The following is a 26,999-nucleotide window of genomic DNA, read 5'->3' on the forward strand; positions in this document are numbered from 1 at the left end:
TTTATAGTTAGTGTAGTATATCGACTGCCTGTACAGTAAAAATTATGCATATCTGTTCGAACTTGAGGCGGCACGGTGGTCGACTGGTTAGCACGTCCGTCTCACAGTTCAGAGGTCGTGGATTCGATCCCGGCTCCGGCCTCCCTGTGTGGACCTTGCATGTTCTCCCCGTGCCTGCGTGGGTTTTCTCCAGGTACTCCGGTTTCCTCCCACATACCCTAAAACATGCATGGTAAGTTGATTGGACTCTCTAAATTGCCCCTAGGTGTGATTGTGAGTGCGGATGTTTGTCTCTGTGTGCCCTGCGATTGGCTGGCAACCAATTCAGGGTGTCCCCCGCCTACTGCCCGAAGACAGCTGGGATAGGCTCCAGCACGCCCTGCGACCCTTGTGAGGATAAGCGGTATCGATAATGGATGGATGGATGTTTGAACTTGTAATAAATGTAAGGCTGTGTGTGTATTATTCATCAATTTATTATTTTTATGTATTATTAATCTATTTAAAGTACTTGTCAATCAATTGTATGCTGACATTCATTGCACATTCCTATATTAACCTTGATTGGGTGGTTAAAAAACAAATGATTCTTTACATACCATATCTACTGTTGTTCATTAATTCCATCGACATTTTACAGATTATTTTTTTACTCTGACGGTATCACGGGACAGAGTGCGTCCCTTTACAACTCAATATGGGACGCATACTGATGTACTTAAATACGTGACGATTCCGTTTTTCCAGGGACAGTTGGCAACCCTACTCGTGAGGCACCGACACAGTAACGGGGGCTTGAAGCTGTCGCGGGGGGCTGCAGCTGACGAGGAGCCGGCACAGGGGGCTGCAGCTGGCGAGGAGCCGGTGCGGAATAGGCATTTGAAGCTGCTGAGGAGCCAGCGTGGGGGGCTCTAGCTTGTGAGGCACGGTAACGGGGACTTGAAGCTGTCGGGGAGCTGGCTCGGGGAGTTGCAGCTGACAGGGAGCCGGCAGGGGGGACTCCAGCTGATGAACTGGTGCGGGGAGCTGCAGCCTCCGGGGAGCCCGTGCGGGGACGGGCACTTGAAGCTGCAGAGGAGTCGACATGGGGGCTGCAGCTGGCGAGGAGCCGGCACGGGGGACTGCAGCTGGCAAGGAGCCGGTTCAGGAACGGGCACTTGAAGCTGCTGAGGAGCCGGCGTGGGGAGCTGTAGCTACTGGGGAGCCTGCGTGGGAGGGCTACACCTGGTGAGGAGCCGGCGCGGGGAGCTGCAGCTAGCAAGGAGCCAGTGCGGGAACCGGGCACTTTAAGCTGCTGAGGCGCTGTAGCTGCCGGTGAGGAGCCGGCGTGTGAGGCTGCAGCTGGCGACAAGCTGGCGTAGGACTGGGCACTTTAAGGTTCCGAGGAGCCGGACAGGGGGGGCTGCCGCGGGCACGGGGGGCTGCACCTGCCGAGGAGTCAGCACAGGAACGGGAACTAGAAGCTGCAGAGGAGCGGGAGTGAGGGACTGAACCTGATCAGCCTGCCTCCATAGAGGTTGGGGACATGAATGAAGTGGCTCCGAAGGACATGACTCGGGGAGCAAAAATTGGCTGGGTTTACAAAAGGGAGCAGGACCTTTACCTGGTTGCCATCACTGGCCACCTCGTGGAGGTCCACCATAGGTGGCCAACCGGGTGTCCAAGTAAATGTCAGATGAGCAGGATTCAGGGGAGTACTCAAAGGAATCCAAAGAAAAACTTGACAAAAACTGACTAGGAGATGAAACAAAATCGGTGTGTTGATGCTTCACTCTTCTGAGAATTCGTCAGAGAGAAGGAGGGCCTGAATGCGACATTTGGATTTATATATGTTTGATCTTAGTTTGAGTGGGGGGACATTTGTATGGATGCTCAAACTAAATTTTTGAATACACTCCTTAAACTATTCCAGTACAAATGGCTGATGAGAATTTATATGACACCAGAGGAACTGAACAAATACAACGCGGATTTTCCAGACACTCATTTTAAATGTACTGGGGAAAAAGGAACAATATTTCATTGTATGTGGCAATGTGGGAAAGTGATTTAAAGCTCATTAGCTGGCTAATTTACTATTCAAACCCGCTGTGGGCACTCTTCAAACACGCTTCAAACGCGCCAGTAGTAGTTAGCCAACTGCGCATACTTATTTCCATTGTGAGCCCTGGTGGGAATGAACGCTGTGCACTGCACACGTTTGGTCTGCACGAAGGCGAGTGCGATGTCGAAACATTTTTTTTGTTTGTTTTGCCAGTCGTTGTCTTCTACCAAGAAAAGCTCGCCCTCTCCGATGTGCGCGAATGAAGAGACTGCGGCATTTAGGTTTCAAATTTCGTGCAGTCAAACGCCAGCGCTCCTTCTTCTTTGTCTCATCCTTTTCTTCTCTCCTCCATGCAGACCAAACGTGTGCAGTGCATAGTGCTCCTGCCGCGGCTCCCAATGCAAGTCTAACATATGATTTAGTTGCCAATTGATATTTTCATGTTTGTATATTTATTTTGGAATTGCATTGTCTCACAGCACAATGCGTTGGTCACGTGATGCGATGAGGCAGTTGTTGCCCGCACCGACGATGGAGTATAAAAGAAGCCTAAGAAGCCTTTCCCCGAGTAGGATGAGATGAACTTTTGCCACCTCGCGACCACGACACACGCATGAGGGCTGATTAATGGGCTGGATTGAAATCCACCTCCGCCCTTGCTCAGGCCTTGTCTACACATAGCCAGGGTTTTTTAACAACCGTATATTCCACCTCCCCCCGCCTGCGTTGGAACACACTTTAAAAAAAGGCATCCAAACGTAACCGCAGACGTGAGTTTTCAAACGCACGCCAAGCCTCTAGGCGGCAGTAGTTAGCCAAATACTGTCCATTCGGAAGAACTTCCATCCCCTGACGTCACTTCTACGAAGCCAAAAACACGGTGCCAAACTCATTCGGGAGAACCGACAAAAGGTCAGAATTGCTTTTAAACCTTTAACCGAGAAGCAGTGGTTGGTTGCGGACAAATAAGTAAGCAAAAAGCACATGGAGAATGGCTATAACCAACGCAGCACCGCGAGAGTCCATGTTGACTCTAATGAAAACACAAGTCGCGCAAGTGACGTCAAAGCATTGTTGTCACACGGTGACAACGTAAATCTCTGACTATACCCATCCAGAAGAAAAAACGCGGATCAGGAGATAGGATATATCCGCAAATCTCCACTGCGGCCGGAGTTTTGCGTTTTTCACTTGAAAAAACTCTGGGGACGTGTGGATGATCGGGCTAACCGCAGGCTTATATCCCGCGTTTTCAAAAACCCCGGCTACATGTAGACAGGGCCTCAGTCTGCCCTTCTTTTAAAAACCTGTCTCCGCCCCCCATCCTCCCCCCCACAAACGCCCCGGGGACGACTGCCCAGCTCTGGAAATTAACAAACATTTGGAAGTCTTGGTTAACAGCAAAGAAATGGAACACACAACGCACATTTTAAAGGACAAACTACTGCCCTTTGAAAGCTTATGCACACCATTTATGGCGGTGGAATAAGGACTAGTAAGAGCTTTTATTTTTATTACAATTTTTAGTTTAGCTTTTAATAAAAGCAAAAAGTTGTCACTTTGGAGAGCTCACAGATGAACTGATTTGTGATAGGATCGTGTGCAGTATCAATAATGACAGTATCAGAAAGGCTCTGCTACGTGATAGTGATTTAACACGGACTAAAGCCATTTCAATCTACCGGCCCTACAGTATGAAGTGACTTAGGGCAAGCAACCACCGTGAATGCGTTACAGACGAGTTCCACTAGAGGGCAATTCAGGATAAGAAATCAAACAAGCAAACACAACCCTTAGCCCATCACAAACTGCGATAATTGCGGAGGCAGCCACTCAGCGCAAAGAGATAAATGTCCAGCATTTGTCCAGCAACGTCACAAGTGTAAAAAGACGAATCATTAGAAAAACTACTGCAAATAAAAGGGTTTTTACAAAGAAAAAGTTTCACCAGAAGGCTAGTGCATCAACTTGAAGCTGATCAGTCAGAATACACTGTTACTGATGATACTTATCTGTGGACACTCTAAATGCTCAAATAGAAGATAGAGATGAAGGAGATGTCACTCAGCATGTACTTTGTATATGGGCAACCTATTCAAATGAAATCTGACATAGGCCCATAGACGGTTTTACATAGTTGCAATATATAAAATTCTAAGTTCATGATTATTTGCCAAAAACAATTCAGGTCAGCAACATCGCAAAACCACTCAGGCAACTTGCTCAAAAAGACACTGCATGGTGCTGGCTCCTGCAACACCAACAAGCATTTGAAAATCTTAAATGGCAAGTCAACCCAAACATATTTATTTTCCAGAATATGTTCTATGTAGGCCTACTAGTTGAAATAAGGCATTCTGATTAATATTATGTTTGTGCAATATGAATTACGCCGCAAAATCCAAGCATTTTTAGCCATCTCATTTTGTCACTTCTGTCGACTGAAAATGACTTCACAGTTGCTCAGGGCTCAGGTAATGACCAATCACAGCTCACCTGTTTCCTGAAGCTGAGCCATGATTGGTCGTTATCCAAGCCCTGAGCAACTGTGATGTCATTTTGAGTGGACAGAAGAGACAAACTGGCCATCCCTTGAGGTAGCTAAAAACGGGTGGATTTCTTATATTCCACAAACACAATATTAATCAGAATGCTGTCATGTTTGTTTTGTTTTGTTTTGGGCTTTCTTTAGTTTCATGTTTTGCTCAGTGTTCTGTGTCTGTCTCGTCATGATTATTGTGTCCACCTGTGTGCCTTCCACTCCCTAGTGTTGGCCAATCAGCTCCCTCTTACCTTGCGTCTCTTGTCCAGGTGTTTCTCGTTGTCTCGTCAGTGTGCTTGTATTTAAGTTGCTAGTTTTTATTCAGTTCTTGTCAGGTCATTGTTGTGTCGTCGTGTTGTTATAGTTATCCTTGCGTTTGTTGTATTAGTCTGAGTTGTTGATGCTGTCATGGTGACAGAGTTACCGGTTGTCGTCACCTCGCCAAATCAAGCCTCGTCACCACTTCCAAGCCAAGCCTCATAACCACGCCAAGCTTCAGTAACCGGTCAAGTGTATTTCGTTTCATTTTCATTAAAATATCATAAACAGTCCTCCTGCCTCGCCTCCCTGCATTTGGGTCCACCTCCATGCCAAATCCTGACAAATGCCTTGTTTCAACTAGTGGGCCTGCGTAGAACATATTCTAGAAGAAAAAACATGTTTGGGTTGACTTTCCCTTTAAGTCATGTATATCCAGCTCACCTGTTCTGTCGTATTTTGACATAAAGAATCCAGTGACACTGTGCTGCATCTCGTTATGGATCAGGTGCAGCATGTTTACAAGATGAAAAGCCTGCAAACGCACCTCATACTTTGTCAAATAGAGAAACCCGCTATGCGCAAATCAAAAAGAACTCCTTGCATTGTTTTCGCATTCACTAGGTTTAAATACTACACCTATGGCAAACACAGAGTCATTGAAACAGACAACCAACCTCTGGCCACAGCTACAGCTCGTTCACAGAGGATGCTACTATGCCTGCAAGCCTTCGACATCGCTATGGTTTACAAAAAAGGTAAGCACATGACCTTGATGGATACTCTGTCACGAACACCGACCAGCACAGTTTCGCAAATGTCTCAGTGCTCACAGCTCATTTGATATAATGTCTGTCAGTTTTATCTCAACAGCCAGATTCGAAGAGCTGAGAACACACATTGTGGTTCAAACAAGCAGCAACGTGATCCAGAATGAATGGCCGAACAAAGAACACCAGGTACCTCTCTCTGTCCGACCATACTTTCCATACAGAGATGAGTTGGTAGTAGGGATGTAGCGATTCATTCAAGTCCCGATTTGATTCAATTTTCAGTTCCCGATTTTCGATTCAATTTTCTTTACAATCGCTGCCATGCTTGTCTCTGCGCTAGTGTGGTGCTGGAGCCATCCACAAACGTAACACTCAGTGATGTTTGGCGCAAGTGCGTCAATTAAGGCTGCCACAAATTATTATTTTGTTAGTCGACTCATCACCAACACCTGGGAAAGCCTTGGGATACCTCCGGAAGAGCTGGAAGACGTGGCTGGGGAGAGGGAAGTCTGGGCTTCCTTGCTGAAGCTGCTGCCTCCGCGACCGGATCTCGGATAAGTGGAAGATGGATGGATGGATGGATGGATGGATGGGTGGACTAAGCAAGAGCGGAAGTGGCTTTTCGTCCGTCCTTGTAATCGTCCCTAACCGGGTCAAGTACAGACCGAAGTTTTGTGTTGGGTTCTTTTAAAAAGCAAGACCACTGTTATCTTCTGCGATACTACAGATACTACGCCGTTAATAACTGCCTGCACAACATTTTTCATGTGCGTTCTTTGCAGTAACATTGCACAGGCATAGTCTGCCGCCTAGTGGTTCACATATATCACATATCGCATTTCACTGACTGACAGAAACATGCCCAGCCTGTCTCGTGTGTGTAATTGGGGATATGGTATGTATTGGGCGTAGGAAAAACGTGGATGGCAATTTAACTTTTTAACATAACTTATCCCTTTGCTTGCGAAGTATGTCCTTGTCTGGGACATCTGTAAAGCGTAAAAATCTCTGCCAGCACCGCCGAATACTTAAAGCTACAACCCAGAATTGGAAGTCTTCCGTTTCCTAGTAAAATAACATTGGATTATTTTGCAATAATTATTTAATTGCAAAATAACCTAATAAAAATAAAAAAACGTATGACTAATAACACAAAAGTTTTGCAATAAAACACAATAGTATTGCGTTATAAAGCAATCTCAAATCTTAGCATGATGTCCTCTGGTGGGCACCATGTTAGCGGCTAAATACTATCTTGTTTGAACAGTTGTTATCAATTCACTTCACTCACGATACTCCCAGCCGGTAAGTGGACGTGAATAGGAAATAGCCAGCTAATGACCTTTAAATCATATTTATTAATCATGAAACCTATGCCGTTAGCATCTCTCCCACGGCATGAGGGGGGACTGACGGCATATAAGAATGGAAGAGCTTTAAAAGGATGAGGATGGACAGGGCCGGAGGACGATTATCTTAATGAATAAGGACGGAGGGATGATGACAGAAGGGTGCCCAGGTCGCAGACGGAGAAATAGGCTAAAGTGCACATCTCTGCTAAATAGGTGGACTGAGACAAAAGCAAATGTATAAGACGGTGCACATAAAGACAGAATGAGACAAGAAACATACAAATCCCATCATGCAATGGCCGTAATGACCTCTGGCCCCTCCCACTTCGCGGTTGAGTAAACAAACAAATCTCTTATGTAGGACGGCTGTTTTTAATATTCACTCCCTGAGATTATGTAAATAGCTCTTATTAAGAAGACAATTCACAATTTCATGTGTTTTTAACAAAGGACAACTAATTCTAATTTCTAATAATTATGTAACACACAAAAGCAACTAGGATCAAATAAAAAGAAACAAACACTTGGTCACAGACCATGAATGTAAGCAGGAAACTAATTACAGTCAAATTGACAAGACAGCGAGGGACACCTGGACAAGACACAAAGGGTTGGAAGGTTTGGTGGGAGCTGATTGGCTAACACCAGGGACTGGGATGACAAGCACAGGCGGACTCAATAACCTAATGAGAAACAAAGGAATACAAGGAAAAAACATGAAACTAAAGTAAAAAAACAAACTCAAAAGACAAGACTATGACAACTCCAGTCCTAAATACTTTACACTGACTCCAAATTAGCTGTAGAATAGATTTTAAAATTGCAGAGCTGGGTATCGCCTATTTCCCGTCTGCATATTTAATCGAGCCACGCGGTCCCAGTCGGTCTGAGTTAGCCAAATGAAGTCGAGAACGGACTTAACCTGTACCACATCACACGCAGGTGCCACAATCTTGACATGTGGCCAAGTAAGGTAAAAAAATAAAAATAAAAGTGTTGTGTACCTTGCGGTCCCAAAGAGGGAAATGACATGTGCCCCATATTGTTTTTATTTCACCTATCATCATGCTGTGCGTGTGTGTGTGTCTGTTGTTTTTGTTTGATATTTGTTCTTTGTTTGGCAGCGTGTCTGCTCGTGCGGCGCCTGAAGATTACGTTCTCGACGCCGATTGGCTGTCACCGCCGAGGGATGGACAGGGGTCATGTGGTTGATTAAATATGCAAGGCGGAACGCGGTGGTGGATAGGCGATGGCCAGTTCTGTAAAATTGTATTCCTGGTGTATAAATCACTGAATGGTTTGAGTCCTGAATACATTAAAGAAATGCTGATTGAATATAAACCCTGTAGGGCTCTGAGATATTCACATTACAGCAATAAAACTACCAATATAGAAGATGTAATCACCTGGTCAAAGGTGATTTCTGCTGTATTTAAATAATAAACAGAGGATTGTGTCTTTAAACAATAACTTGTAATATTATATGTATTAGAGCTTGCACCAAAAATCTTCGTTCGCCATTTGTGTTCACGTTAAAGAATGAGTTCCGAATTAACTCAAATTGGGTCCCTGATAGTGTAGTGGTACACACGCCTGAGTTGTGTGCAGGCAGCGTGGGATCGATTCCCGCTCAGTGACAGTGGCTATGTGTGCCCTGCAACTGGCTGGCGACCAGTTCGGGGTAGTAGTCTGCCTTCGCCCATTGACGGCTGGGATAGGCTCCAGCAACTCCCCTGTATAGGATAAGCGGTTTGGAAGATGACATGACATGACATGAACTCAAATTGGCTACTACAAAAGCGCTTTGTAGTACAACAAATGAAATATCCAATTTCTAGATGTGGGCATTCCGTCAATACTAACATAAGTTCTGTCAGTGACGGACACTCATTGTTGTTTTCCTTCGTCAAATTAAACACATGCTAATTGGTCCGTAAAAAACAATTAAAGCCAGAGCAGACAGGGTGTAAAAATATGGACATGTCCGGGCAAGCGGGGATGTTTGGTCACGATAATATGCAGTATGAAGTATTTACATGGGATTTGCATTGAATAAATATGTTAGGTATTTAAAATACACTGTACACAATATTTAATGTACATAGTTTTTAGACAGTACCCCAAAATGTTGTATTATCTTTGTCAGGCTGCCATTTTTTTTTCTTCACTCAGTGCTTTGGTGACTTATTGATTCACGAAAGTGATGCAAAATAAAATTATACAGGAATTACCAATGAATTACCAGTGAAAAGACCAATATGCGCCTGTTTTTCTGCTTAATGGTCTATTCTATCTTTAGAGCACTCAAAGCCTGAAACACAACGTAACGTGTCAGTCAAATTAATTTTCACTTGGATTGTTCTCTCATAGGAATTTGTGGCAACCAATGCTCAACAATTCGTACATACTGTCCAGGAATTGTCATTCTGTAACTACATAGGAACCCTTTACATTTTATTATTATAAAATGGGGCGGCACGGTGGTCGACTGGTTAGCACGTCCGTCTCACAGTTCAGAGGACGTAGGTTTGATCCCGGCTCCGGCTTCCCTCTGTGGAGTTTGCATGTTCTCCCCGTGCCTGCGTGGATTTTCTCCGGGTACTCCGGTTTCCTCCCACATTCCAAAAACATGCATGGTAAGTTGATTGGACTCTCTGAATTGCCCCTAGGTGTGATTGTGACTGCGGATGTTAGTCTCTGTGTGCCCTGCGATTGGCTGGCAACCAATTCAAGGTGTCCCCCGCCTACTGCCTGAAGACAGCTGGGATAGGCTCCAGCACGCCCCGCGACCCTTGTGAGGATAAGCGGGATCGATAATGGATGGATGAATGTTATAAAATGTTTTCATCATAAGAGTATCAGAATGCATGCTTAATTAACTTATGGGAGGTGGCACTGGTAGGCGCCCCGGGTCAAATTTTGACTTTGAAACGTATGTTGTGAATCGCTTGCATACAGGGTGACCTGTGTTTTTCCAAAGAATTAATTGTTGTTTTTGAGGCTTTTACATAGAGTATAATGCATTTTAGTAGAATTCTCTTTTGAATCCCCCTATTCACATGGGCAGCTTTTTTATCTGAAGTTTTACATCATCACTGTCATCAGTGTCAGAAGTGCTCCACTGAGTCCAATCATCCAGTCAACAATTAAATAAGGGACATCTGTGCAGCCTCCACTGTCTCGTTTTAGCGCCCTCGTTCTGCCCCTCATTATAAATTTGTTCCTGGAACAAAGGCTCATAAAACATATTACAAAATGAAAGTGGCCATACAGAAATAAACACTTAAACACTTCAAGAGCTGTATCTGAAAAATGATAAATGAAAAAGTAAGAAACAAGTACAGTTTCACCTGATACTGTCTCAATGATTCAACCATACATTACTCATTCTACTTCAATCTCAGAGGTGTTTTCTTTTTTCCTTCATATCACTGTAAAAGTTATTGGCTGTTCTAGTTAAGATGCATCACACCACTATTACACAATAAAAAAATGTTACATAAAGTCATATTTAGTCTGCTGATAGTGTAGTGGTACACACGCCTGAGTTGTGTGCGGGCAGCGTGGGATCGATTCCCGCTCAGTGACAGTGTCTATGTGTGCCCTGCGACTGGCTGGCGACCAGTTTGGGGTGTAGTCTGCCTTCGCCCATTGATGGCTGGGATAGGCTCCAGCAACTCCCCGCGACCCTATATAGGATAAGCGGTTTGGAAGATGATGATGATGATGAAAGTCATATTTATCCAAATATCTTATCTATCTATCTTAGCTGCAAATATCCACCATGCCATCATAAACTCCACCCCCAGCTGACTTCTATTTACTAATCACTCTGCACACATTCTCCCCTCTTCATCTCCTACCTCTAACTACTGCAATAACGATCTCACTACCCTCACTAGCTCTCCCTGCAGGCCCCAGTTATCATCACCACCCCCATCGGACAGCTTTTTCATTCAGACAATAACAGGCAGACGCTTCCTACGCACTCACAAACAATGTGGTTTTAACAGTGACAACCTTATGTCAACACTCATCACCCATACGACCATGAGCGCACGTCCAGCACAAACATTAACCTGGCTGTGCTGAACGTGCGCTCATTTCAAAACAAAACTTTTATTATAAATGACTTGCTTTAAGACAATAACCTACAAGGTTTTCTTTTATCCGAGACATGGCTTGGTACAGATGCTCCCGTTGTTCTCACTGAGGCTTGCCCATCGAATTTTAATTATTTATTTTCTACCAGGGATGAAAAAAGAGGCGGTGGGACTGCAACTATTTTTAAAAATAGTCTTATCTCGAAACAGATAATTTTTAACAGATATTTATCATTTGAACACCATGCGTTTGTTTTTAGCAGTCCCCCTATTATCTGTGTCACTACCGCCCCATCATTCCACTTCTTTTATTAGTGAGTTTTCAAATTTTTTATCGATTTTATATTCCACTTATAGCAGAATTTTAATAACCTGCAATTTTAATATACATGTTGACGACACCTCGGACCCACTGTCCAGAGAATTTTAAAATCTTTTAAACTGTATGGATTTCAAACAGCATGTTTCACAGCCGGCGGCACGGTGCATGTTCTCCCCGTGCCTGCGTGGGTTTCCTCCGGGTACTCCGGTTTCCTCCCACATTCCAAAAACATGCATGGTAAGTTGATTGGACTCTCTAAATTGCCCCTAGGTGTGATTGTGAGTGCGGATGTTTGTCTCTGTGTGCCCTGCGATTGGCTGGCAACCAATTCAGGGTGTCCCCCGCCTACTGCACAAAGACAGCTGGGATAGGCTCCAGCACGCCCGCGACCCTTGTGAGGATAAGCGGTATGGATAATGAATGAATGAATGTTTCACAGCCAACTCACAACAGAGGTCACACCCTAGACCTCTGTCTGTCGGTGTGTCATCTGTTGTTGACTTGGCTTTGTCGGACCATTTTTGCGTGTATTTTAACATCGCCTGTTTTAATCATCAGGCAGCCCCGATGAGAACAGTAAGGAAACGCTACCTATCTTCTGAGGTGGCTGCAAATTTTATCAAGATTTTAAAGCGCACTCCTGCTGACATTTTACCTGCACCATGTGATTTTATTTTTGACAATTTTAACAAGAATCTTAAATCATCAGATTTAGCGGCTCCACTTTTAACCAAAACTATAAAAATAAAGAATCTACCCCCATGGAGAGATGATGCAGTCAAGACATCAAAAAGAAAATGCAGGAGTGCAGAGAGGAGGTGGAGAAAAACTGAATTTACAGTGTATTATGAAATATTACGTGAACAACTCAAATCCTACTATGAAATAGTCAAACAGGCAAGACCTTCCTATTTCTCTAACCTCATCTCAGTTAATAAGAACAACCCTCCTCACAGACGCTCTCTGTGAGGACTTTGCAGACCACTTCAGAAGTAAAATCAATGACATAAGGTCCATTCTTTGAGCCTGTCAAAACATACATTTTAATACACCTGGACAGTCATTTTTACCTAAGGAAACACTGGAATGTTTTGCCCTGGTTGATGCAAGTACACTTGGTTGAGTTTTCTCCCAAGTAAATCCAACAACCTGCCTTCTAGATCCAATTCCCACATCTCTTTTAAAGACATTTTATGGATTTTTTTGAGGATATAAATATAGCCAATTGCTCACTTCAGACAGGTGTCTTCCCTGCCGCCTTTAAAACGGCGGTGGTGAAGCCCCTTCTCAAGAAGAGCAATCTGGACCCCAGCGTTTTTAACAACTACAGACTTACCATTTTTAAGTAAGATTTTAGAAAAACTGGTCTTTCTCTAGTTAAATTATTTTTTATATACAAACACAATTTTAGAGAAATATCAATCTGGTAATATCAATCTGGTTTTAGGATGAACCACAGTACAGAGACAGCCCTTTTAAGGATTTTAAATGATATAAGGTATACCGCAGATGTGAAAAAACTCAGTCTTGGTGCTACTGGACTTAGGCGCCGCTTTCGATACAGTAGATCACCAAATTTTATCAAACAGACTTAAAAAACCTGGTGGGCATCTCCAGTACTGCTTTTAAATGGTTTTACTCCTATCTCACAGACAGAAGTTTCTTCGTAAGTGGATACTTGTTCCTCCAAAATCCATGAAATTAAATGTGGGGTTCCCCAAGGTTCAATTTTAGGTCCAATACTTTTTCATCTCTATATGTTACCCCTTGGGGCTTTCATCAGAAGACACGGCATCAGCATTCACAGTTACGTTGATGACACACAGCTGCACATTAACACGTCTGCTGATGACACAGGACCTATTGATACCCTTTTAAATTGTAACGCCCTGCTCTCTGGTATCCCCAAAAAGAGTATTTCTTCCCTTCAACTACTGCAGAATTCAGCCGCTCGGGGGCTGACGAGAACCAGAGGGCGGGAGCACATTACACCAGTAAAATCGCTGCATTGGCTCCCCGTGTGTTTCGGGATTGATTTTAAGGTACTTTTATTAGTTTATAAATGTCTTAACGGTCTTGGGCCATCTTATCTATCTGACTTGCTTTTACCATACCAACCCTCGCGGATCCTGAGGTCCTCTGGCGCCGGCCTTTTAATTATTCCTAGGGTGAGGACCAAAATGCATGGCGAGGCTGCATTCAGCCATTTTGGTCCTCAACTTTGGAATACCCTGCCAGAGGACATCAGGTCTGCAGATTTTTTAAGGGGAAGCTCAAGACATACCTTTTTAGTTTGGCCTTTGAATAATTGTTCTTAGTCTCTTACTATTTTTATCCAATATTATTGTTTTATAGTTCTTAGCTTCTTTTATTGCTTTGTCTTTTTAGCTTTGTTGTCATTTTCCTTTAGCTTCATCTAGGTTTTACCTCCAGTGTTTCCTCAAGGGGGGCCTCCGTGCTGGGAGGTGTGACTGCCCTCCCTGCGCCATGCTTAGGGGCTGCTCCGGTTGTAGTGGCCCGGGGGTCTTTGGGGTGGTGGTGCCACCCGTGGCCATGGGCTGTCATTCCTCTCAGCGTGGACGAGCTCCCCTTGGGTACTCTTTCCTCATATGGTTTCTCTGTGCCCTGCCATGTCTCTTTTTTAGGTTATATGTGTGTGCGTTTGTGTATGGGTGTGTGAGTGAGTGCAAGTGTGCTTGTGGTTGCCTGTCTTTGTGTATACTGCGAGGGAGGAAGGGAAGGTGGGAGCGGGTTCTTTTTATGCTGTATTTTGATGTTTTTAATGTACAGCACTTTAAGTTGCATCTTGTGTGTGAAAAGTGCTATATAAATAAAATTTGATTTGATTTGATTTAAATTTATGTTTATGGCCATGTGTTCTCCAGTCTCAACACCTTCTGTACTGTATGTTAGTTTTAACACTGCTTCGCTCTTTCTGGATTAGTTTTCTTTTTTAAATTGAATGGTCTACCATAAGGGCGGCACGGTAGTCGACTGGTTAGCACGTCCGCCTCACGTTTCAGAGGTTGTGGGTTCGATCCCGGCTCTGGCCTCACTGTGTGGACTTTGCATGTTCTCCCCGTGCCAACGTGGGTTTTCTCCGGGTACTCCGGTTTCCTCCCACATTCCAAAAACATGCATGGTAAGTTGATTGGACTCTCTAAATTGCCCTTAGGTGTGATTGTGAGTGTGGTTGTTTGTCTCTGTGTGCCCTGCGATTGGCTGGCAACCAATTCAGGGTGTCCCCCGCCCACTGCCCGAAGACAGCTGGGATAGGCTCCAGCACGCCCCGCGACCCTTGTGAGGATAAGCGGGATCGATAATGGATGGATGGATGTTATAAAATGTTTTCATCATAAGAGTATCAGAATGCATGCTTAATTAACTTATGGTAGGTGGCACTGGTAGGCGCCCCGGGTCAAATTTTGACTTTGAAACGTATGTTGTGAATCGCTTGCAAACAGGGTGACCTGTGCTTCTCCAAAGAATTGATTGTTGTTTTTGAGGCTTTTACATAGAGTATAATGCATTTTAGTAGAATTCTCTTTTGAATCCCCCTATTCACATGGGCAGCTTTTTTATCTGAAGTTTTACATCATCAGTGTCATCAGTATCAGAAGTGCTCCACTGAGTCCAATCATCCAGTCAACAATTAAATAAGGGACATTGATAATGGATGGATGGGTCTACCATAATTCACCACAAACTATTAAAGAGAAAATAACGCCCCTCCCTGGCCCCATCGTGTACCTTTAATTAGATTTTTAAGAAACTACTGCGCCCACGGAAGAAAAAAAAAATCAGAGACAGAGGGCATGAAAAAAAGTCCCACCTTTCATTTCCTAACAACTGAGCATTTGACCAGCAAGGTGAGAATTTAGAAGCAACATGGACTTAGCAAATTTTCTGCTAGACAGGTAAATTTATCAATTCTTTTTTGTGTTTAATTGATTATACATTCCAAAAGCATACAATTCAAACCGAGGGCTCTATTGTCAAAAACAGCGTAAATCCTGCGTGGTACATGGCGTAACCCTGAGCTGACATGGTGGAAGCACATCTGCGCCGTGAAATCGGCACCTTGAGATAGGCCAGTGGGGTGATAAATATAATACAATGATTCAGAGGTTTTGAGGCCTGCTGTTGTCACATTTATGTATGTATAACCAGAGGTGGGAATTTTACTACATTTTATTAGTCCTTCATTCATCATCCGTCAGCGGCCGGTACCCGTCAGTCCGTCATTTTTCAAGCCAAACCAAATTGTAATCGTCAGTACTGTTGTAGTACAGTAATTTTGCCAATGGGTGGTGCTGTTGCTCCATGCTGACTGTGTATGTCGAGGAAGCCTTTGACTTCCTTCCGTGTTTTTGGCCAATAATGAAACAGCAAATCACGCTCTATCTTCAATAAGTACGACAGTTAAGTCCGTCAGAAAGTCGGCAGTCCACTTCCATAATCACAATGTTTGAGAATTGAGCTTGTTAGTGAGGGGTGCGGCTTCGGTCAAGTACTCGAGGCAGGCTGGGGCTACATTCAACTCCCTCTTTTTACGCCTCAACTGAATTAAAGTGAAAGTCAACACAAATATATTTTTTTCAAGAATATGTTCTGCAAGCCCACTAGTTGAAACAAGGCATTTTGATAAATATTGCGTCTGGGGCGGCCATTTTGTCACTTCTCTGGACTGAAAATGACATCACAACTGCTCAGGGCTCAATTAACGACCAATCACGTCTGACCTGTTATATGAAGCTGAGCCGTGATAGTGACAGTGACAAAATGAGATGGCTAAAAAGGGGTGGATTTTGCTGCTTAATTTATATTCCACAAATGTATTATTTATCAGAATGCCGTGTTTCAACAAGTAGGCCTGCTGGGAACATATCCTCAAAAAATGTGTTTAGGTTTTTTCCCCTTGAAAGTTAAATTAACACTCTCAAACTATTCCATTGGAAACCTAATTCCTCTTGTATGTATACACCCCAATAATTGTTGCTGAGAATAAAATAAAATCTCCCTCAGCTAAGAAATAAATAGATCATTAAAAAAAAAAAACAGCCACCAAGGCAGAGTTCGCACTGGCCCTTTAAATGTTCAGAATGTAACTGATTGGCCTGATGTTCAAGTGCATTTGGGACTTCTGCTGGGGCGCTCATCCTTTAGTCGCGATCCAGATCAGTGGCCTGACCACAGTCACACACGCACACGCACTCTGAGAAGAGGCAACATGAGCACAGTTTCAGAATCTTTGGTTGGAAGTAGCAGATCCCTGTCTGCAGCCAAGAGACACAAGAGTGTCAGGAAGAATTCTAGGAGGATTTATTCTGCCTACCAGGATCACGAGCAGGGGTGAGCAAACACCTAATTGTCCTCCCACCGATGAGTACACAATTCGACATAAAGTATACCAAATCTAGCCGCTACGAACTACTATGACCCATTCTGGCATTCTGTATACTCTATAAATTGAAGATGTCATTTGTCACCATTGTAATAGAATCATTCTCTAGTCTATATGTCCAAATAATACCTAGGTGACAGCAAGCAATGACTAAAAATGGAGGGTACATATTTATTCTTATTTTCCTTGCACATTACATACGTGTGTTATTGACCACTTCATATGAAATTCTTACAAAATGAAAATGTTAGACTGCGGAATGATTGACTGAAAAATATATGAAGAGCAGTTTTTATGAGAAAATGTACTGTATACTGTATTCAAGGTTTTGCTGTAACATGTTCAGACTGGTGGCGGCACGGTGGTCGACTGGTTAGCACGTCCGCCTCACAGTTCAGAGGTCGTGGGTTCGATTCCGGCTCCGGCCTCCCTGTGTGGAGTTTGCATGTTCTCCCCATGCCTGCGTGGGTTTTCTCCGGGTACTCCGGTTTCCTCCTACATTCCAAAAACATGCATGGTAAGTTGATTGGATACTCTAAATTGCCCCTAAGTGTGATTGTGAGGATGTTTGTCTCTGTGTGCCCTGCGATTGGCTGGCAACCAATTCAGGGTGTCCCCCGCCTACTGCCCAAAGATAGCTGGGATAGGCTCCAGCACGCCCCGCGACCCTTGTGAGGATAAGCGGTACAGATAATGGATGGATGGATGTTCAGACTGAACCAAATACTTTTTAAACAGTAGAATGTTAATAATATTTGCAAGTGAGGATAATCAAAAGGGAGTTTTAGCATTTTGAAAGAGGTGTGTATGAAAATAAAACTCATTTTACAGGCGTACAAAATTACGATTATGTCACAAATTTGGTGTCGAATATTTCAAGCTTTTATTTTGTCTCCGCTAAAGCCAAGTGTGCGGTATAACTGGTCTTACCATTAAAAGTCAAAAGAGGTTGTATAAAATGGATTGTTTGGGTGCTTGTGAGCGCCCAACAGCTATCAGATTGCATGCTGTAACAAGTCAACGCTTCTTGGTTGTCTTAACAACATCGTCGTGGAGATGGCAGTTGGCTATAGCACAGACGTGGTGGTCATGCACATCACAATGAGGGTTCAAAGTTGTTGTTGAAATTCATGTTGTTTCCCTAATCCTGCTCACTAACGAACCAACCAAGAAAACAACTATATTACGCAACCATTTGCAGACAAGGCGACATGAAAAAAGACTTGTCTATTGTACAACAACAGCAAAGCTTTTGTGGCATTAAAAGTTATTACCTGTTAACGATTACATGTAATTTGGTTGTCAAACCTCAAACTGGGGACCACATCCAAATTGTTACAACAAGGTTTGGATTGGTCAAAGTCTTCTAATTTTAGTTTTATGCTCTCTGAAAGCCTCAAAGTGACCTTTTTTATGGATTGTACTCTGCAGTTCCTCTGATGAAGAAGATAAAATGGATGAACGAGTGGACAGTGATGATCCAGAGGAGATGTTCCAGAACATTCAGTACCAGAAGGAGCTCATTGCCAACATTCGGACGAGACCCTGGCCAATGAGACGCAAGCTCAAAGTCTTGAAGTACAGTATAGTATTTTTTTGAAGAAATGTTTGCGATGAAGTTTACCTCTCTTTGTTTACAGTTAAAAATCAACATTGTTTGAAGTGCATCTTATTTTTAATATCATTCTTTTGACAGTTAAATACGTTAAAATATTAGTCTTAAAGGTTTTGTGATGCTGGGATAGACAACTAGGGCTCGAGCAGCAATTGTTTTGAATTTTTGTAAGTATTATTATTATTATTAGTAGTAGTAGTAGTATTATCAGAGCAGGGCAGTCCGTTCCGGGGGCGGAACGGTCCGTCCCTCCATCCCAGACGGACGCACATTTTCGGGATGGAGGACGGGGGGCGACAAGTTTTAAAAAAGGGACGGACTAAGCGAGGGCGGAGGTGGATTTTAGTTCGGCCACTAATCGTCCCTCATGCGTGTGATGTGGTCACGAGGCGGCCAAAGTTCATGTCAACCTACTCGGTGAAATGGGCGACAAAAATTGCCTCAGAAATCTTCATGCGCGCCACTAGTTACCCAACTGTGCCGGAGATTTTTCAACAAGAGATATAGCGCAATTTCTACTAGTACGACAAGTGATGAGACCCAGTAGCGCGGGCAGCGTCAGAGCCAGCACACCGGTGAGTGACGTCGGCATGTCGCTTGACTGTCCGCTGCTGCAGGAGTACGTAGCTTTAGTCGTGCTAAAGCTCATGCAAATAAATACAGTATTCAGTCACTGCATGTTCTCTTTTACAGAGCCCCCTTCATTAATTGCCTGCTTTTCATGTGCTACTCAGTAGTCACATTGCACATGCATATTCTGCTCTCTAGTGGTTCAACACCTGTAATACCTTGGATAATGCCACAGGAGTCAGCTATTTCACCTCACTGAAACACGACCAGCCTGTCTTGTGTGTGGAATCTGGGATAGTTTTGTTAACTAACTGTTCACATTTAGTACCCTTGGCATGCGAAGTATGTCCTTGTGTGGGACATCTTTAGACCGTAAAAATCTCTACCAGCGTATTCATTTAAATGTTACGGAAGTGAAAGTCTTTGTTTCCTCTTAAAATAACCTTGTGTCATTTTGCAATAATTATTTTATTACAAAATGAAAACGATATGTGTTAAAACCAGACCTGTCAAACGATTAAAAATTTTAATTGAGTTAATCAAAGCTTAAAAATTGATCGTATTTGATCGCAATTCAAACTATCACCAAAATATGCCATATTTTTCTGTAAATTGTTGTTGGAATGGAAATGAATGTAATGTATTTTTTTATTACAACAACAAATCCTCATCAGATGAAAATTTTAATCTTAAATTAAAATTATTAACATTCTTTCTGTAGTAGACAGTATTTTTATTCACTACAAAACCAAAAACGCAAAAGGGCAGAACAGCGACATAAATATTTCACGTGTGCAAACAAAGTCTAGGCTGTGTGTGTGCGTGTGGGGGTGTGTGTGTAATGTACACATTTATATGTGGCCCTTGTAATATTCTTAGTTTATGTTTTTTGAGTGGTCGCAGAAGTGCACATGAACGTGATTGGCTCATATGTTGTGCTATGCTGTAGGTGGTATCAGCACGTCATGTGTTCCTCCTTTAAACTGACTTTACTAACACAAAACAAGACAGTCTTCTTCTCTACTCATCCTCAGTCGCTGAGGCAAACCAATTTATTCATATTTCTGAGATTTAATGCTGCCCTCTTGTTTCGAAATGCTTCTTATACTCCCGCGGGCAACACGCGTGTGCTTGCTGCTCGCTGTGCACTTCTGAGTGGGATTATGCATTGGGGGTCATTCTGCGCAAGTGTTAAATGTGTCAAATGTTTTGACGCGATCAATTACAACATTTAATTACCGCACTAGCTAAAACGCAAAAGCTTTACAGTAAAACGCAATAGTATTGCATTATTACTCAATCTTAAATATTCTCCTGATGTCCTCTGGTTTGCTCCAGTCGGCATCATCATCATCATCATCTTTATCACATCACAACATGCTTGTGTTGCAGCGAAATGGTTAAACAATTGTAAACAATTCAATCCACTCACGATACTCCCAGTTGGTAAGTGGATGTGCACAGGAAATTAGCCAACTAATGAACTTTAAATAATGATTATGAGTGCACAGAGGTACGGAATGCAAAGACGGAAGTGCTTAAAAGGACGAGGATGGTCGGGGTCGGAGGATAATAATTTTTATGAAGAAGGATGGAGGGACGAGGATGGAAGGGTACCAGGGTCCCGGACGAAAGACGAACCGGCAAAAAAGGGTCAAGTGCCCAGCTCTAATTATCATCGTTGTTGTTATTATTGTGGCCCGAGCAGTGACAGCTGTGAGGTCACTATTGTTTCTATAGTAATTATTATTCAGCTCAGCTCCTTCTTCACCACGACAGACTAATACAGACTGCTTCACAGCATACACTGCACCGATGACCGAAGTTCTCACCCTGTCGCTAAGGAAGAGCCCGGACACCCTGCGGAGGAAACCCATTTCAGCCGCGTGTATTCGAGATCTTGTTCTTTCGGGCATGACCCACAGCTCATGACCATAGGTGAAGGTAGGAACGTAGATCGACCGGTAAATTGAAAGCTTCGCCTTTCGGCTCAGCTCCTTCTTCACCTCGACAGACCGATATAGAGTCCGCATCACAGGGGATGACTGCACCAATCCGCCTGTCAATCTCCCTTTTCATCCAACCCTCACCCAAGATACTTGAATTCCTCCACTTGGGACAAAATCTAATCCCCGACCTGGAGAAGGCACTCCACACATGAGGACTGAGGACCATGATCTCAGATTTGGAGGTGCTGATTTTCATCCCAACAGCTTCACACTCGGATGTACACATCATCTGCAAAAAGCAAAGATGCAATACTGAGACCACCAAACAAGACCCCCTCAATGCCTTGGCTGCAGCTTGAAATTTTGTCCATAAATGTTATGAGCAGAATCGGTGACAAAGGACAGCCTTGGCGGAGTTCAACCCTCACTGGAAAGCGACTTATTGCCGGCAATACGGACAATACTCTGACATCGGTGGTACAGGGAACGAACAGCCCGTATTAGGGGGCTTGGTACCCCATACTCTCAAAGCACTCCCCACAGAACTCCCAGAGGGACACAGTCGAACGCCTTCTCTAAGTCCACAAAACACATATAGACTGGTTGGGCGAACTCCCGTGCACCCTCAAGGACCCTGCTGAGGGTGGAGAGCTGGTCCACTGTTCCACGGCAGGACAAAAGCCACATTGCTCCTCCTGAATCCGAGATTGGACCTCCCGACAGACCCTCCTCTTCAGCTTCCCTGAATAGACCTTACCAGAGAGGCTGAGGAGTGTGATTCCTCTGTAATTGGACACACCGTCCGGTCCCCCTTCTTAATAAGAGGGACCACAACCCCGGTTTGCCAATCCAGTGGCACTGTCCACACAATGTTGTAGAGGCTATGACAGCCCCATAACATCCTTAGTCTTAAGGAACTCCGGGGCTTTGCCTAAGAGGAGCTTTTTAACCACTTTGATTACTTCAACCCCAGAGATAGGTCTGCCCACCTCAGAGTCTCCAGGCTCTGCTTCCTCAATGGAAGTCGTGTTGGTGGAATTGAGTATTCTCCCCAACGACCCACAACGTCCCGAGTCGAGGTCAGCAGCACCCCATCTCCACTATTCACTGTGCACTGCTTTCCCATCCTGGGACGATGGATGAGTTTTTGCCTCAACGACCGCCGAAGCTGCATTCTGCTTGGCCAGCTGATACCTGTCAGCTGCCTCCTGAGTACCACAGGCCAAAAAGGCCCAATAGGACTCCTTCTTCAGCTTGTCAGCATCCCTTACCAACGGTGTCCACCAGGAGGCTACCCTCTCACCCACTGGGGTGAACCCGTACAGGCGCCAAGCCTGGGGGCAATGAATGTACCCACACCTGCTTGGCGCCTCTCACCTTGGGCAACTCCAGAGTGGAAGATTGTCCAACTTCTCTCGAGAGGACTGGTACTAAAGCTCAATCTGTGTGTGGAGGTGGGCCCAACTATATCTAACTTCTCAGCCTCTCACACCAGTTTGGGCTCCTTCCCTGCCAGAGAGGTGACATTGCATGTCCCAAGAGTTAGTTTCTAAAGCCGGGGATCGGACTGCCTAGGTTCCTGCCTTTTGCGGCTGCCTAGCTCACAGCCCCCCCACAAACAGGGGATGAGCCCATGGGAAGGGGGAACCCATGTTGCCTTTTTGGACTGAGCCCGGCCGGGCCCCATAGGTGCAGGCCCGGCCACCAGGCGCTCGCCGGAGAGCCCCACCTCCAGACCTGGCTCCATAGGGGGGCCCCAGTGACCCGCGTACGGGCAAGGGAAAACTGGATCCAATGTTGATGTTCATCATCAAGGGGTCTGTGAGCCATGAGTGAATATTTTTTGCCATGAGTGACCCTCCCAGGGCCATAAAGCTCCAGACAACTTAGCTCCTACGATCATTGAGACACGCAAACCCCTCCACCACGGTAAAATGATGGCTCAGGGAGGGGGATTATTGTTATTATTATTCAATTTGACTTAATTTATACAACATTATTGTTTGTGTGTGATTTAGCACAACCAACCACTGTAATTGTGTCTAAGTCTATACATTATTTAAAAATTGATGAATGCAAAATCATATTCAAATATAGTAATTAGGTGATTTATCAAGGCTTAAGACACAAGTGGAAACTGTTTCATTTTCAAATGTTACTAAATGTGAGCAGCACACAGTATTAAGAGAAGATAAGGAAATTCTCAGATGTGCTGAGTATGTGCCATTGATAGGAGGTATATGGGCAGTTTGTTATTACTGCAGAAGTTTATTACCCCCAACGAGTATGAGAGGCAATTCTGCATTTTTACACCCCCTTTAATCTCAGGCTGAATGTGTGAATCACTTCCACTGCAATAATAGCTCATATATTATTCCACACGTCTCAGGTTTAAGACAGATTTCCATCAGTGTTTTTTGTTAACACATATCCTTTAAGAATTGCGCTAAACATTGACCTGCAGCCCTCATCTTATGTCCCATAGTACTGTGTGAAATAATTATTTTGTTATCAGCAATCAATAACTGGATTACAGCCTTCTCAGCATTCTCTCATTATGGGTGCTTTACACTGGTGCTTTGTGGAAAAAGCCAAGCCTACTACATTCAAATACAGATTGAAATGAATAACTTACATATACATGGCCAACATTTTAAATGACACAATTGACGAAGATGTAAAAACAAACCGAATGTAATATAACATTTAGTGTACATACACTGTATAAAGTCAAAAAGAACATTTCAGATACTTTAACTGCTGTACATTATTCCTATTCACAATTGCCATTTCATCTTAATTCATTTCAAGGACAAATTCTGTCACTTTTACCATTCATCTGTATGGGGTGTGCCATTACAGATACAGTGGATTGTCAAAGTATTCGGCCCCCTTGAACTTTTGGGGGGCATTTTACATTGCTTTGCTTTCCTCGAGACGTTTGCTTTACAAAGCAATGTAAAGTGCTTTGTTACAGCTGTAGCTGATATGAAATGCGCTATAAAAATAAAGTTGTATTGTATTGTATTTTATAAAACACAACAGTTGACATGCATGTCAAACGATTAAAATTTTAATCGAGTTAATTAATCACTGTTTAAAAAATAATTGATCGTAATTTATCGCAATTCGAACTATCTCCAAAATATGGCATATTTTTCTGTAAATTGTTGTTGGAATGAATTAAAGACAAGACAGATTCAACATACTGTTCATATGTAATGTATTTTTTATTACAATAACAAAACCTCATGAGATGAAAATTTAAATGTTTAAATTAAAATTATGAACATTCTTCCTGTAGGAGACAGTATTTTACACATACACATACATATATATATACATATACATATATTTATATATCTATATATATACACATATACATACACATATATATATATATATATATATACATACACATACATATATATATATATATATATATATATATATATATATATATATATATATATATATATATATATATATACATACACATACATATATATATATATATATATATATATATATACATACATGTATATACATATATATATATATATATATATATATATATATATATATATATATATATATATATATATATATATATATATATATGCCAAAATCAAAAAAAGTTAATTTTATTTCTCATTAATGTACACTCAGCATCCCATCCCAGAAAAAATCTGATCTGCAATGTAGAATTTTTTGCAAATTTATTAAAGGACAAAAACTGAAATATCTTATGGTCATAAGCATTTGTAGCCCCCGACTACTCAAAGATAGTGTTATTTTGATATCATGTAAATTGGACCAGATTCTAGATTCTCGAAGGCTACAATAGTGGTAAGGGCAGGTGTGCAAATGAAATAGCTGGAGACCGAAATGAGCAACAAGAATAAATGTATTATTAAATGTCAACAACAAAAACTATTTACAACTTAACAGCCGGCTTCTATATACATGTGGTACCATAGTTCACAATTGAAAAAATAATACCCGAGTCCTACTGAGCTCAGTAATATTCAGTCTTTAAGTCAGTCAATGTCCTTTTTTGTAGTCTTATATAGTCCTTGAAGAAGTGGTGTAATAGTGGTAGTTGGGTTTGTTACCAGGTGATGTTTCTCAAAGGGTAGAGAAGAAGGTTTCCTTATCTCAGTTGTGGTTCTGGGCACAAGCTCGCCATCTCCATCGAATGAGAATTAATCCTCTCGAATCTTCTTGTACAGTGTCTGTACCAAGATAAAAAAAACCTAGCCAAGACGATGTTCTAGTATGAACACGGTCGGACTGTCACGGACCCTCAGTCCCCGCTGGGATTCACACGAGACGGTATATTAGCATCAGCACTCAAAAGAAATTGTAACCTTTCAGTTGGGCATCCAAGCCGAAAAGAATGAAAAAGCCAAGGTGTTCTCGAGATGGCGTCTCGAGTATGCGGGACAACTTGACTTTGTCCAATTAGAAAGTCATTATCACCTAAGTGACATTCCACAAGGCAAATGAAGTAAGACAGAAAATGCACACTTCCTCTTGCCAAAATAAATGTTTTTCAAAGTAAAATGATGCATTGAAATAAAATATAACGTTTTCTCTACTGGGTTACACCACCCCCGTAAAATACCATGCAAGTCCCGATGCATGTTTAGCAAACACTGTTCATCTGTATTGTTTAGGGAGTCTGCGAAAGAAAAACTTAAACCCTGAAACAAAGATTTTACAACCGCCACTAGGGGATTCCCTAAATTAGGATAGTCTAATCTCATTGCCGGCTTTCTCTCTCTCTGATCGCCTCAATGGTTGGGTGGTTACAGAATCATTATTGTCCATTTCCTTGGTTAAGTCAGTAGTTTGTTCCTCAACTGAATCCTCAGGAGTTTCGTTTTCCTCAGGTAAATCAGGAATCAAAGGAGAATTGCCACTCTCAGCTTCACTGTTGATAACATCCAGTAAATTTCCATCCATATCCAAGTCCTCAGTTGCAATGGTTTCAGGTAAATTCCTATCCAGTGTTTGTGTCAAATCCAAGGGTTTTGTTGCTTCTGGGATTGTCGTACAGTGATAAATCTGGCAATCTCTTGTCATGGGGAATCATCAATCCATGGGATTACAAGGTCATTGTCAGGTTCTGGGATTGTCGTATGGTCATGCAGTGATAAATCTGGCAATCTCTTGGCATGGGGAATCATCAATCCATGGGATTACAAGGTCGTTGTCATGTTGATCAGATTCATCAGAATCTGTGATTTCTGTTGCAGTGGTTAGACGGGTTTTTGGACGACTAACGGGTTTCTGCTCAGGTAAATCTGTTGTGGCAACAGGAAGGAACCCACAAGGAAGCAAAAGGTCTCTGTGTAAGGTTCGCAAAGGGCCTTGCTTGGACTCAGGTTTTACTGTGTAAACTGGTAAATTCCCCGCCTGTTTCACGACAACATGAATATCAGCCTCTCATTCGTCTGCAAGCTTATGCTTGCCACGCAGTCGCACGCTTCTGACCAAAACCCTGTCCCCAATTTCAAATTCAGAGACAGTCACTTTACGGTCAAACATGGCCTTGTTTTTATTTGCCACTTTTTGTGCATTTCTTGAAGCTATCTTGTAGCTTTCCTCCAGTCGAGTTTTAAGACTTTGGACGTATTGTGAATGGGCCATATTCTGATCTTTGTTCAAGGGCAGTCCAAATGCAAGATCGACTGGCCATCTGGGTTTTCTACCAAACATCAATTAATAGGGACTATATCCTGTTACATCACTGCGTGTGCAATTGTATGCGTGCACCAAGGGCATAACATACTCTTTCCAGTGGGACTTTTGTTTGTCTTCAGGGGTTCCCAGCATACTGAGTAGCGTTCGATTGAATCTTTCAATGGGATTACCCCGTGGGTGGTATGGAGTAGTCCGTATTTTCTTTATGCCAGAAATGTCACACAACTCCTTGATAAGTTTCACCTCAAAATCAGGACCCCGGTCACTGTGAAGACGTTCAGGTATGCCGTAGTGAACGATGAACTGGTCCCACAAGCACTTGGCAACAGTTTTGGACTTTTGATTAGGTGTTGGCATG

At 43.0% G+C, this 26,999-nt stretch overlaps 1 protein-coding gene across 3 annotated transcripts in view; it reads left to right on the plus strand.

Annotated features, from left to right (window-relative positions):
- The first annotated feature begins 2,860 nt into the window (after positions 1–2,860).
- Positions 2,861–26,999, plus strand: part of tmc3 (transmembrane channel like 3) — a 108,780-nt gene continuing 84,641 nt past the window's right edge. Inside the window, exons 1-5 of one of the 3 annotated variants that reach the window (XM_086025207.1) lie at positions 2,861–2,956; positions 5,469–5,602; positions 5,704–5,803; positions 6,049–16,746; positions 18,230–18,376. In XM_086025207.1, coding sequence (XP_085881333.1) covers positions 16,625–16,746; positions 18,230–18,376 — 269 coding nt within the window. In that variant the 5' untranslated portion in view covers positions 2,861–2,956; positions 5,469–5,602; positions 5,704–5,803; positions 6,049–16,624. Of the gene's footprint in view, positions 2,957–3,003; positions 3,540–5,468; positions 5,603–5,703; positions 5,804–6,048; positions 16,747–18,229; positions 18,377–26,999 lie in introns of those variants that run through there. The other 2 variants (XM_086025206.1, XM_086025208.1) reach the window with 2 other exon arrangements.

The sequence above is a fragment of the Filicampus tigris genome, chromosome 3 (genome assembly GCF_054856515.1).
Source record: "Filicampus tigris isolate MCC_2025a chromosome 3, RoL_Ftig_1.0, whole genome shotgun sequence".
Lineage (NCBI taxonomy): Eukaryota > Metazoa > Chordata > Actinopteri > Syngnathiformes > Syngnathidae > Filicampus > Filicampus tigris.